The sequence below is a fragment of the Oryzias latipes genome, chromosome 21, assembly GCF_002234675.1.
Source record: "Oryzias latipes chromosome 21, ASM223467v1".
In the NCBI taxonomy this organism is placed as follows: domain Eukaryota; kingdom Metazoa; phylum Chordata; class Actinopteri; order Beloniformes; family Adrianichthyidae; genus Oryzias; species Oryzias latipes.
Window position 1 is genome coordinate 15,555,615 of NC_019879.2, and position 14,292 is coordinate 15,569,906.

Here is a 14,292-nt window from a genome sequence, read left to right on the forward strand (position 1 = left end):
TGAAATAGGGTTGAATATATTGCATCTAAACTGTGCAGACTCATAATTGTTTTACATCTGGAAAGCTGGACAAACGTAATAGGTTTTCATTAGACTTTAAATGCACATGCTTTAGTTCCACATGCATTTTGAGTCAATGGATGGAACATTCCAGAAAGCAGCAGCTTCTTATAGAGCTCAAGTTATTTATGATCTCCGCAAAAAGTAGGATGACCTGTCGGGATTCACTTTAGTAAGATAAAAGGAGAATTCCAGCCCCCACTGATGTATCCTCTGTCCAGTTCAAAGCTCCTGAGCGAAGCAAACAAAGCAGCTCTGCTTGTGTACAAGTCTCTCCATGGCCGCGCACCAAAGTACATCTCTGACATGTTAGTGCCATATGAACCATCTCGTACTCTGAGGACCTCAGGGGCCGGCCTCCTGTTGATTCCCAGAGTCAGAACTAAACAAGGGGAATCAGCGTTTCAATATTCTGCAGCTAAAATCTGGAACAGCCTCCCTGAAGTCGTAAGACAGGCCTCTTCTGTGTTCATGTTCAAATCTAGACTTAAAACATTTTTGTTTAGCCGTGTATATGACTGAAAGGTCTATCTGCACTTTTCTTTCCTTTCCTTTCCTTTATTTTTAAATCAATTTTCAATTTTTTTCTTTTCTTTTAAAGTAAATTTTATGTTGATTATTTCTATGATGGATTGTGATTTTGATGCATTTTTCTGTTTTGTGAAGCACCTTGAATTACTTTGTGTACGAATTGTGCTATACAAATAAACTTGCCTTGCCTTACCTCTAAAATAAAAAAAGCAAGAGTAAAAGGTATTCCAGGGAGGGATGCAGCTGTTATTTTGTCTTTTATTCCATTTGGTTTTGCTGGTAAAGCAACAGAACCTTGTGTAAAAGTTTAAAACAATTCGATTCATTCGAAGGTCACTTGATTGTAAGAGGTGCCTATATAACTTTTTCAACTATAACTATAAGTACTTTTTCAGAAATATTCGTCCAGTTTCTTTTAAATGATCATCTTTACATGTAGCAGTTTCTTAGCAGAGGTTTCTGTCGTTTAGACTCAACACTGCTCTATCCCTGAGTTTGTTGGATTTTATTCATCCTTAAATTGTTTCTAGGTTGGTGTTGACATCAGTCTGGGATTTTTTCTATTTTTTTTTTTTTTTGTTTTCCAAAAAGTAAAAAAAAAAAAAGAATACAACAGCTCTTAAAAATGTCTATAGACTACCGGTAATAAAAAAATAGCTTTCACCTGCTTTTTAGGCTTAATTTTTTTTTTCTAAATGTCCTCCATCATCAGAAAGATGCCACAAGAACATGTTTAAAACACCAGAGACATCATTTTCATCGAAGTGGGGCTTTAAATTCTTAGCTGTCCTAGAATGAACCTGTGTTCGTGTCAGGAAATCGCAGCAGCAGTGAAGATCTCTGCCAGTCCACTAGGAATGTTCTTGTTTTGAGTTGAATCTGTTTGACCTGAGGTGACTTAAAGTCTGTTTCAGTCTCAGTTGCTCTTTGAAAAAAAACATCACGATGTCGGAGCTGCTGGTGTCATCAGAAATCACATTTCAGTCCCAATTTCTTTCAGTGTTCATACAAGACACCCCTCCCCCGTTTAAGTCAAACTCGTCATTTTGGAGGAGAAAACACCGCAGACTTTTTAAGGTTGAACTCGGCGCTTTGTCATTTCTATGCACTTTCAACCCTCCTGCAGCTCTGAAATGAACGTGTGAATGCTTCGTATTAAGATATAAAAACTGAGGAGGTTCATTTTCAGCTGCGTCGTCAGGTGATGGATGAGCCTCCAGGCTCCATCTGCCTTCTGAAGCGTCTCCAGAAGGTACTGGTCAGGAACGTGCGCTGGCCTGTGTCTGCGACGCTCAAAGGCACAACCACAAGTGTGTAGAGAGTCCATTTGTCACACTTAATGTATGCAGAATGCTGACACTTTTGGATAACACCACTGTTTTTGACTTTTTAAATGAAACTTTTTAGATTTCCCTGAGTAACAAAGTAGGAGGTTTTTTTTATGTTGACTTGCAGAAGTGAACATTTTAAACCAATTTTGGTGAAAAATCCAACAGAGTAGTTGGTTTCCCTTTTTTTTATTTTTTATTTATTTTTTGCTGTACAGCATGAAAAATACGAGTGATATTTAAAGAGTTAGTTTTGTCGTAAGCATGAATAATATTTATTATAATTGTAATGACAAATGGAATGACTGAGTGATGCTGTTCATTTCTCAATAGAAGTCTATGGGATTTTGACTTCTTGGAACGTGAGGGTACTTCCTGTTTGGAACACAAGGTTCTCATATACAGTCAGTGGTTAGACACCACTGTTTATGGACTCTGATGTTGAAACAGCCTCTGGTTGCTCATTAAGTTTTGGCAATGGTGGACCATTATGTGTTGTTTCAGAGGGCTTGTTTAAGCGCAATGGCTCCATCTACTGGAAAACCGTCAGTCGGGGTCATTTCCGTGTAGCCCAGCTGACTCATGTTATACACGAATGTAATGCATTTATGTAAATGATTTTTTTTTTCTGTGATTTTTTTTTTTTTTTTCTTCACTAATTCCAACTTTTGTCCCCTCTTCCTCTCCAGTTCCTGGGAAACACTGAGGTTGAAGCCCCCAAAGGCACTGAAGTTGTGAAGGATGCAGTGAGAAAGCTGAAGGTAAAGCCAGCCTCCGGACCAGCATCCGCCCAAAAGAAAGGGGTCAGTTCTTGAGTGAGCAGATTGGTTTGCAGAAGGAGGTGGGAGCAAGTGAAAACCCCCCATTCCCCACCCCCACGTCCTGCTCGTTGGTCCTGCTCAGCAAGGTGCCCTTGGAGTTCCTCAGCTCCTAGCTGTTGATGCCTGGAAGTGCCTCATAAGCACTTTGCTCAGCCGGCCCTCCACATGTGGATGGAAAAATCAGCAAGCTGGAGAATATTCCTCCACCGAGTGTCTCTCCTAATCAGATTATTTGGAGATTCTTGCTTCATCTTGTAATAACTTTAGGAACTCCTCTTTTATTTTATTTATTTAACCTTTATTTACCCCGGAATTGTCCCATTGAGATTGAGAAGAATCTCTTTTTCAAGGGAGTAAAGTGCAGATTCCGTCACTTAGGACACTTTTGGAGAACTGAAAGGAAACTTTCTGATTCAGCTCATTTAACAGCCGCTATCCATTGGAATCAAAACACCCCCCCCCCCCCCCACCAACACCCCCCCACCCCCAAGGGAAAAAAACAGCATCATAAAACACCATCAGGCCTCCACATTTGTGGTGAGCTTCACTGATCGTTACTTAACCTGGGTTCCTTCCAGGAAAAATACTGCCCGGCACTGCTGCCCTTTAAGCAGACCTTTTAGTCCTGGGAACGGCCCGTGCAGCTCTCTCACAGACTCCTGCTAATGTGGATGTTCTGGCCTCCCTGCTCTCTCCTCCTGCCAACAGCTGAGTCTGTGGGGCCTTTTCAGGGAGGGGGGAAGGCTTGTTTTCTCAAACCCAAAGCTCTGTTGTCACAATACATTTGATCTCTCTGATCACAGCTCCATGGTAACTCTCCCAGATACACAGGCAGTTAAAGGAAGTGGAGCTTTGCTTTCAAAGATCAAGTGCTGAGGAAAAGAAGGAGTTTGTAAAGGTCAGGGACGTCCTTGAAGGTCTATGTTGGCTAATGTAGAAATACCTGGGTGCTTTCTCCTGGAAGTGCACTCTCAGTGTTCAGTTAAAATTATTGGGGTGGGGGTAGGGGGGTGGTGATGTTCATGCAGGAAATATCTGCAGCTAGAAATGCAGAAGTAAAACTTTTACCAACTTCTGTGAACAGAGCCATCTGGTAGTGACTATTAATACAAACAAATCTTTCTGGATTGCTGAGTTCATGCTGGCAAACGTTGAAGTCATGCAGAAAAATAATCCACTAGATAATCTCCCGCTGCTCTACAAAAAGGGATTACAACATTTGTTAGACAATATGTAATTTTGCCTTATTTTTAAGGTGTAAATTTAACTAAATATATCGCATTTTATCCAAGACACATACATTAAAAAAAAAGTCCACAATATCTCATTTGATTGTTTTTCCCAGTTTCTCTTAGTAATTTTATTTATCTTTCTTTAGACCTTTTAAACACAATAATTGGCTGTATATGAGTTTACATTGTTGAATGTGCCCGTAGTTTATACCTTCATTACCACCTCTAAGCTTGAGGTGTTTTAATGTTCTTGAAGCTTTAGTGGACATTATTTCAATAAAATATTTAATTATCATAAGAGAACAAGCATCAATCAGAGCAGCATCACAGTAATGGCTGAGTTCTGTGCTTTTTCAAATCTTTTATTGTTTTTACTCCATTCACTTGTAGTTCAGCATCATTTTGTTTATTCAATCTATTCAGCAAAGCAGGATTACCTAAATGAAGCACACACATGCAGTTATCTTTTGAGTTCTTACTTTTCTCTTCATCTTTTTAATCACATTTTCTTTAAATTCTTCAGTAAAGTTTGACTTTGTGGTTACTTACCTGTAGAGTTGTTGGAAAAATTCATTTATCTATTTTCATTTTTGGAGGAAAGCTTTATGTAATTGTTAAATGTTAAATCCTTTGAGTAAATATAACTTGTTTCGATGGCTCAGTTAATTCAGTTAGATGTAATTATTTATTTATTTGTTCCTGTGTTTGTTTGGTTGTTTGAGTATTCTCACTTAGTTTAAGTCTAGTTGACTCTTTTACGGATGCAATTCATTTGTCATTTAATTTCATTTAGCCATTTTTGTAAGTATAAAACCTAGAGTTTTTCAAAATATATATATTTTTTACCTGTCTTGTCAACTATTAGACTCTACAACATCTCATAGACACTGGAAGATAGATTTTGTTGTCAGTAATTTTCTTAATTTTTTTTTTTTGTTCATCTACTATTTACAAGGTAATTTCCCCTAAAATTCTATTGTATTCTATTCTATTGTATTTTATTCTATTCTATTGACAAATGCTCAATCCATCCAATGAACCTGTGACAAATGGAAATGTCTTTTGGCCAAAAATATATTTAAAAATAAATTCTCTTTATTTGGGTTATAGTTGAATAGAAAAGGTTTTATGTGTTTTTGTTTGTGTATTTTAAAATCTTGTTAAACCAATAACCCCTTGATGCCTATTGTTACAAATATACATCAAACCACTTTGGCTCCAAAATTACCTTAGGCATCTACTTGTTGCCTTTCTTTTTTTCTTCTTCTTTCGTTGCTTAAATGAATTCCTGCGTCAAGTAAATTATTCATACCTTAAAGAAATATTCTCCTAAGACAAACATAATAGGTCTTAAATCAGCTTTTTATTTCTTCACCTGTCAGTTTCAGAGACACATCAAGAAGTCAGAGGGTCAGAAGATCCCAAAAGTGGAGCTTCAGATCTCCATTTATGGAGTGAAGATTTTGGATCCCAAAACAAAAGTGAGTCCTGAGTTTTGGTTTTCTATCTCTAAGGTGCACTCAGACCCCATCCCATCTAGAGTTGCCATGTACTCCAAAATATGCTCAGACATATTCTGTAAATAGTAACTGAATGGTGTTTGTTTTCCAGGACGTGGAGCATAACTGTCAATTACACCGAATATCCTTCTGTGCGGATGACAAGACCGATAAAAGGATATTTACTTTTATCTGCAAAGACTCGGAGTCTAACAAACACCTGTGTTATGTGTTTGACAGTGAGAAATGTGTACGCTCATTTATTTTATAGACTGTTCAATTGTTGATTTGAACTAGTGCTCTATACAGTTTTTTAAGAAAAACTCAGAGCAATTTGCTTACATTTTGTTGCTTTTATCTCCAGGCAGAAGAGATTACTTTGACAATCGGTCAGGCCTTCGATCTGGCCTACAAGAAGTTCTTGGAGTCTGGCGGTAAAGACGTAGAGACCAGAAAACAGATCGGAGGCCTGCAGAAGAGAGTACGTCTCACTCTGGAAAGTTCAAATTGGGACTGATTGAATCAGTCAGATTTTGTTGTTCAATTATTGGGGGAAAAAAAAATGAAACTGCAAGTTTAGGGAAATATGTAGTGATTTATAAGGTTTTGAGGAGGTCTGATTTTCTTTAACTACTTGTTGTGTTTTCATTCTTCTTTGTAGATTCAGGAACTGGAAACAGAAAATGCTGAGCTGAAGAAGCAGCTCCAGGATCTTGAGGAGCAGCTGATGATAGCTCACGTACCACCAGTAAGGAATACATGCATTGAATTTACAGTATTTGCACCCCGAAACAAGAAGTACCAGCTGGTTTCAAAAAGCCAAAATCCCATTGATTTCTTTAGAGAAATAAACAGCTATAATCCAGTTATTCTATTTGTCAAAATAACCATTCTTGATCTGATAACTTTTTCTTTAATATATTCTTGATATACACATATTTTTTCAGGTTTTTTTTTTCTGTAGTGCAAGTTATTGAAGTTGTAAACTGGCCAATCAGATGCCTCAATGAAAGTATGTGGTCTTGCATCAAACGTTCAAAGCATTTGATTGACAGATTCTCCTGAGCTCGCTTTTAAGTGGTAGCGGTGCGGACTTCTTACAAGCTTACTCACCCCTGATTGGAGAGAGTGGTTATGACAGAAACGATGTCGCAAACCAACACAGACTGATCACTGCTGAAGTCATCTGGCTCCAACATGGCGGCATCTGCATCGTGAAAAAATGGCGACTGAATTGACTTCCTTTAGTTGAAGCCGGAAGTGAGTGGGAACCTACTAGGTCCAGTACTCTTATACAGTCAATGATCACGACCTGAATAAAAATATTATTATTATTTATTTTCCTTTTTTTTTTTTTTTTTTTTTTTTTTTAAGTGAAGCTTTTGAAGACCTTTAAGACAGTTTGGTTTCCAGCAGGGCAATGACAGCTATGACTTTGTGACTTTGTTCTTAGTCAGCGGAACTGAAAAGGAATTTCCATTGGTTTGATGAGCAAATAACTTTTTGAAATAAAAGCATTTATTAAAGTCATTTTTGCTTATAACTTGATATCCTTTGTTTATGAAACACTTTAGTGTCGGTGGTTTTTGATCTAAAGAATTTTATAATTGACTCATTTTTTTAGGGTACAAAAAGGCATGTTAGGAAAAGAAGCTTGGCAGTTTTGTCACTGATTCAGTAATAAGGCATGACTGTTTGCAGTCTACATTAGTTCCTCTAACATGTCCGGAATAGTAATTATATTTAATAAATGGAGATTTAATAGTGGCAGGTTTATTAGCTTTTAAAATAAAAGACATAAACTCAGCTTTTGAAAGAAAAATGACTAAATGTGAAAAGTTACAAGTTAGGACACAGAAAAAAATATCCAAATACATATCACAAAGATAAGACATTTTTTCATGGATAAAACTACAATTCTGAGGAGAATGTCAGCCTTAAAGAAAAAAGTAAACAGGTTTTAGCAGATAAAACAATAACTGAAAGTGAAATGAACAAAAAACTAAAGCATAAAGTCGGAGTCAACCAGCTAAACAGAAATTACTACAAGAAGTGTGTGTTTTTTTAAATCTAAAATTCATTCTGATTTTAAGGGTAATATGTATTTATTTTTGTTTCAATACACATTTAATATATTTTCAAACTGTGCACAGCAGTACTAGTTTATTAAGAGGGTTCTTCTGCTTGTGTCAGTGTTTTCTGCATCCTCATCCTCAGACCCCCCAGCAAGGAAGCCTTTTTTTTTAAACCATGACAAACTCAAAGCACTTTACACTGATAGAACAAAAATGGCTTTGTTAAACCAATAAGCGTTAGATATAAAGTAGTGTGAAATAAAAATTTTAGTAAAGGGTTAAAAGAAAAACAAATGAAAAGGTGGTTTTTGTTTGGGCTTGAGAATAATAAAGTTTTGTGAAGAAGCAGAGTGTTTGAAGCATAAACTCCAGGTATTTTATATGTAGATTGTGGCCCTAAACAGATTCAGTCTGTCTAACTAGAAGCTCCTCAGGGTAACTAGTGTAAAGATTTAAAAGTTCTACGTCATAGTCTAGTAAAAAAGTCTCTGCAGTTTTGCTAAATTCCTGTTATTAGAAGTGATAACAGACCCGATGACCCGGTTCAAAGGGGTTGGAACAGGCGAGTAGGTATAACATGCAGAGCAGGGCTGTCTAAGGTAAAACGAACAGCATTTAGCTTCAGGCAGCTTCAGCAGATCAAGGTGTGTTTGCAGAGAGGCTGCCAAATGTTCTGGCAGAGCATCTGTCCAAAGGCTTCTCGGCTTCAGTGATGATGAAGAAAGCAAACACGTCAAACGGATGCAGACAACTGTTGGTGAAATTCAGCCTCTTATTGTCTTTAACAGGGAAATGGGGGGTATTTAAGAGGTTGAACTTCTGCAGACCACACACTCTGCCATCAGACAACAGCATGAAATAAAAAAAAAAGTTGCTTTTAAATCCAAAACCTTTATTTTAAGGTTAAAACAAGGATGTTTGACCGTGGATGAAAGTGGTAAAGCTACAGGATGTAAACAGGAGATTAGACAGGCAGCAGAAGGCCTTTCCCTCTGGGGGCTTTGCAGGGGGTCCAGACTTTTTCAAGATTATTTCTCCAACATCCGTACTTTTCTTCCTTTTGATCTTGAGCTCCCCTCATAAAAGCATTGTCCTTTTACATAAATGTTAGCATGAAAACAGCAGCAGTTTGGAATAAAAAAAACAACTGGAAATACAATTCCTTAAAAAAAAAGCTAACATTAAGAAATATTTTGTTCATTAAATCAGAGGCAAATTGGATAACTTGTGCTTTTAGGGCAACCCAGCTTTATTTACTAAATAAAATTATTAAATGTTTGATAAGCGAGAGTCAAGTGTTATAAAGCTGGAGAGACTGAAGGAGTCCTTCAAACTGATCTCTTTGTCTACTTGACTGTCGGACTTTGTTAAAATGCTGCTTCTATCTCTGGCCTCAGTGTGCTTCTCCATAAGTGGTTTCTGTCCTTTATAACCAATCTTTTCCCACTTCTTCTTCTGGGAAGATGTGTACGGTGGCTCAGAAGACCCTCAATTGCTGTGATCTCAATAGGCTCTCATTCTGAGAAGCTTTTAACCTTGTTTCTCTATCGTGGTTTCTTACTAATTCTTCAAACTGGAAGTATTCTGGTCACTGCAGGGAAGACAGAAGAGAAACATCAACTTTTTCCAACCTAAAATTGTGTTTTTTTAGTTCTTAGAGCATTTTTCCCATTATGGAGGGCATATATAAAGAAAATTCAACTCAAACTGCATTTGTAAGTATTTTTTTTATGTTCAAGTTGCTGTGAATCAGAAGCAAATGCAAAAATGCAGTTTGAAAAAGATCAGATTTGTGATTATAGAAAACACACTGGGTGGGCCACAAGCTTCCTGCTCCGCTCCTTTTTGATGCATGTACTTACAGACGAATAGACTAGACATCTTGGTTTTCCTCGTCTGAGCTGACATCTGGCCCTAGACTGTACGGCTGGATAGCTCCAATATTCCCCACTATGTTTGCTGCATTGGTAAGGGGGTTGTAAGCTAGCGGGAGAGCATTTAAACAGAAAGCTCTCAGCAACGGTTTGGGCTTGTTCCACGCCAACATTCCTGCCCACAACCCGGGCGTCTAATGAACTACCGCTGCTCCAAAGTTTTTTGATTTTGGCTAAAAATTGCATAATTATAATTAAAAGACCACAGGGAACGCTTTTAAAATAGATCAAAAGATGATTTTAAAAAGACTTTAAAACTTGTTTTATGGTCAACTAAAGCTAAAAACACTGGTATGATTTTTCAGATGTAAACTTCGAGTTTCATGTATCGTGAATCAGCCATGAGTTTATAGAAGAGTTGACCTCAGTCGACACAGGTTTGGAGCGTCTGGGTCCATGGGTAAGGGGGAAGCTGTTCCGGACCTGAGGGCTCTGATGAGGAATGTGATACATTCAAGATCTAATGAGGCCAAATAGCAGCGTGTGTGTGTGTGTGCGTGTGTGCATCATCAGCTGTGTATTCCTTTACCTGCACCCCTTCTGCTCCCTGAGACTGAGTAACTCCCTTCTGGTCACTCTCTGTCTGCAATCTTCTCTTAACAGCTGCACATAAATGCGACCAATGAGGCGTACATGCTGCAGAGGCCCTCCTCTCTCTTCTGGTGCCACAGCATCAAGTCGCTCTCCTGTCTGGAGATCTCCTCTGTCACACTCACTCCTATGAGCTCGCCGGAGTCCAACCTCTCCACAGGGTTACTAACTCCTCCACCTGCCCAACCTGCTCTTCCTATTCCTAAAGCTAGCGAGGGGTGTAGCATCCCGCGGCCTCGCGTAAACACTCTTAATTTCTCTTTTTTTCTGCTCTAATACTCTCTTTAAAGCTATTTCCTGCTTTGTTTTTTATTTGTATCTCGTTATTCTGCAGAAATAGCCGACTGGTTTGTGTTTGTGATCACACTGACTCTGCATTTGTGTGCAGGTGGGAAGCATCTCCACAAGACAACAGTCCACAGACATTTTTGACATGGTCCCCTTCTCACCTGTGACCCCGCTGGTTCCTGTGCCAGCCAGCAACGGCTGTCCACCTCCTCCACCGACCACGCTGCCGCCTGACATAAGTGAGCGAGCTCACAGTTTGTGGGTTACAGGTTCCTTAAAGTCCAAAAATGTTTGACAGAATAGATGATTCCCGCTCAAGAAGATAGTGGAGCAAGTTTTAAAATATTTGTGTGTTTTGTGGAACAAGCACCAAATTTGGGATGAATAGTTTTGTAACAATTGAGTGCATGACTGCCACCTTTACAAATGGCCACCATTTGGGATTTTCTTGTGGCGAACGTGAAGTTCGACTCAACCTAAGCAGCTCCACTGTGTAGCAAAAATATTGAGAAGTCGAGACCTTTTCTCGGGCTCTGTGACGCTGATGTGCTGTTTGTGTCTGCAGGCAAAGACCTGTTTGGTGCAGAACCCTTCGATCCGTTCACCTGCGGGGCAGCAGACTTCCCCCCAGATATTCAGTCCAAGCTGGATGAGATGCAGGTGAGTGTTCCATTTGTCCAAAAATGGATGTTCAAACTCCAAATGTCCTCTTGCATCAAAACAAAACAAAAAACGAAAATGTGTTTATCTTGCTTGAAAGCATGTAAAAATAAGAATAAATGAACTGGAGGTGCTCAAAGAAGAACTGAAGATCTCAGCTTGGAGACCTCATGAGGAGTTACCCAAATAACAGAGCAACGAGCGATTTAAATACAAATGGATCCTCTTACATTTACCTGAGTTAGTGCTTTTTGTCTATAAGCTGCACATGGGGTATCTCTCTCTCCGACTCAGTAAAGTAGAAATCACACATTGTTTCCACACTAACTAAAACTTCACCTCAAGTGAATTTATCTTGATTTGATTATTTTGCACACACAAATAGAACATTCCATTATTTAAAGCCTCCACCAATAAATGTGCACAAAGATTTGAAAGAACTCAGGAATGAAGACATGGAAAACATCAACAAGAAAATATGACTTTTATCTGACCCTCTGTGGTGTACAACAGAGTATAAGGGCCACCATAAAATAAAAATATATGAGAATAAAGTTAAACATTTATGAGACTGTGAATTGAGGAAAAAAGTCCAAATTGAACAAGAATTAAGTTATAATTTTTACAGTGTAGGCCAGGGATTACTGTAACATTGCTTCACAAATAAGGAAAAACCAAGTCTTCTAGTGAGTCAACATTGTTTTGTTGTAAGTATGAGGACATTGACAAGAATTCACAGGAAACCGGGCCTCTTCAGAAGAAGATTCTTGACCTACATGTGGATTTCCGGCGAGCGAGCCGTTTACGTCATCGGCAGTAGGGTTGCAGACGTCCAAATGCACTATGGGACATGGATTCCTACGATAAACTATAGCCTCTTGGCTTCACCATAAATGAATGCATTCATTGAATTTAGTCTGCATGTAATGTGGAAGAAGACTAATATTTTTGTAAAAGCCTGGCTTTTTCCGTCTCAAAATACTATTTTTGCTCTTATAACTTAACAACTTTACTTTTGTAAAATTACAGTTTATTTTTTTGTTGAGTTAGGATTTTTTTTCATAGTCTTATAACAGGGACTCCCTGTTTTATAAAAGAAAAAGAAAATGGCTGGATTTATATATTTTAAATTTAGAGATGAACGCATAAAGACAAATGATCCAAAAATAATATGTGGAGAAGTTTTTTGTTTGTTTAGGTTGCACCTGTTAGCTTTTTTCAACTGTGAATCCTCTGTGTTTACTTTATTTACTGACTGTCTTTAGGAATGTTTGCAGCATTTGATTTGGTTCGATCTGTATTTTAAACCGAAGACAAAAGTGTGGAACTGAGAAATATAAATTTCCCTTAAAACAACTTGGATAAAGTGTGAAACATTGCTGCATTTGAAATTGTCACACATCCACTCTGCACTCAATATTTCAATCTCTGACATGTAAAAAAAATATCTGAGGCATGATAACACATGAATAATTCAGGATTGTGTTTTTAACATGACTGGGAGCTTGTGTGGTACCTTTCCAGCAGGGGGCGATGTTGCTTCAAACATTTTTAGGCCTTTTTTTTACCTCTAACAGATGAATGTCTCTTTTTTCCCTTCTTCTTTCGTAGCGTCAGCGATGGTTTGTACTCTTTGTTCTGTTGTTTGCATGATTTTAGTACAAATACTGTTGTTTGTGTGTATTTACTCTCCACCAAATAGTAACTACTATTGTCATGTGTACATTAGAACTGCTTTTATCAGAAAATGTTTGATCAGAACTTTCATTATATTGTGATAAAGTGAGTCCATCCGTTTTTTCCCATCGAGCTGCATGCTTTGTCATTAATCTTCATATTCATAGCATGACTCAGCATGTGGACACCATCATCGAGGTTGCACCTCTGAGCTGCTTTTGTCTCCTTGGTTTTCCCTCAGGAGGGGTTCAAAATGGGACTAACTCTGGAGGGCACCGTCTTCTCTCTGGACCCGCTGGACGGCCGCTGCTGATGCCGAGAGGACCCCCACACACACTTTGAGGCAGACTTTTAACCCATTTGTATGAAGAAGTGCCAAAACCCTGTCCAGTGTCAAAGGTCAAACCCTTCCCTCCTTTTCATTTTGAGTTTTGTAAACATTTACATTGGAATTGGTTTTCAGTATTTCAAGGTAAACTCTGATTCAATAGAGAAGAGAGCTATTTTTGTAATAAATAGGAGAGATATGCTTCTGGAAGGAGTACTTGCGAGTACTTTTTAATTGCACAGTGCTGATGTAAATAGTGGAATACGTCCAGTGGTACAGTCTCCATAAGTGTGTGTGCACCAGCTGAATTCTGTACTGTTAACACATTCCTGGTTGTTGTTGAACTTAAAAAAATAGATATATTGAGATCTGTTACAGTTCTTTTATTTCAACTATAATCTCAAATATTTTTGTTTACTCAGCATTAATTTACTTTAACACATTTAGTTTGAATTTGTACTTTGACTTTCTTCTTCTTACTGACATCGCTTTTGTTGGCGCATTTTATACATTTTATCTGTCATTTTAAAGTTTTACTTCGTTTTAGTTTTTTCATCCAATTTCTTTTTTCTTCTTTTTTTGCTCCGCCCCTTTTCTTCTCTTTATTTTCTTTTATGGAGAACATTTCTGTATTTTGGTTGTATTGACTTTAATGCAACAGTTATTAAAGACATTACTACTGGAAAGGAAAAATCTTTTCTCATGTGTACCTTTCTTAAGATACATTTTTTGGTAAACGTTTTTTTTTTTTCATTATAGTTTGTATTTTTTAACTGATCAGTCATTTAAAAATGTAACTGTTCAGTTAAAAAAATCATATTTAATGTTGTATTGTATTTTCCACACTTTTTGCAGTATACATTTGTTGTACAGGGACCCGTTTGAGTTGCATTTGATTTCATTTTTAGAATTTTTTTCGTCTTTATTATGCATTTATTGCATCTTCGACTTATGATGGTCTTTTCATGTATTGTGCATGTGTTCACAGTGGTCTTTATATTATGATTATTCAATCCCCCCCCCTTACGGCGCAGGAAGCTTGTAACCTGCCTCGCGTATTTTCTGCATCAAAAATTAATTTTTGGTTTGCTGCTGATTCACAAATTATATTTTCTTTCACATCGGAAAGAAAATACCGTAGTCAGAAAAGGAAGTTTAAGCTGTTAAAGACAACGAAAACAGCGAAAACACATTTTTTATTGGAATGGGTCTTTAAACGTAAACTTACTTTATAGTCATAAAACATCCTTTTGTAAAAAGAAAAACTC

At 37.7% G+C, this 14,292-nt stretch overlaps 1 protein-coding gene across 10 annotated transcripts in view; it reads left to right on the forward strand.

Moving 5' to 3' along the window:
* Window positions 1-13,717, forward strand: part of gulp1 (GULP, engulfment adaptor PTB domain containing 1) — a 121,548-nt gene extending 107,831 nt beyond the window's left edge. For 7 of the 10 annotated variants that reach the window (XM_020712829.2, XM_020712833.2, XM_011489573.3 and 4 more), the window contains 9 exons: window positions 2,609-2,680; window positions 5,355-5,453; window positions 5,584-5,721; window positions 5,836-5,952; window positions 6,133-6,219; window positions 10,084-10,311; window positions 10,460-10,598; window positions 10,925-11,019; window positions 12,938-13,717. In XM_020712829.2, coding sequence (XP_020568488.1) covers window positions 2,609-2,680; window positions 5,355-5,453; window positions 5,584-5,721; window positions 5,836-5,952; window positions 6,133-6,219; window positions 10,084-10,311; window positions 10,460-10,598; window positions 10,925-11,019; window positions 12,938-13,009 — 1,047 coding nt within the window. In that variant the 3' untranslated portion in view covers window positions 13,010-13,717. Of the gene's footprint in view, window positions 1-2,608; window positions 2,681-5,354; window positions 5,454-5,583; window positions 5,722-5,835; window positions 5,953-6,132; window positions 6,220-10,083; window positions 10,312-10,459; window positions 10,599-10,924; window positions 11,020-12,630; window positions 12,642-12,937 lie in introns of all 10 variants that reach the window. The other 3 variants (XM_020712831.2, XM_020712836.2, XM_020712832.2) reach the window with 3 other exon arrangements.
* Window positions 13,718-14,292: the final 575 nt, after the last annotated feature.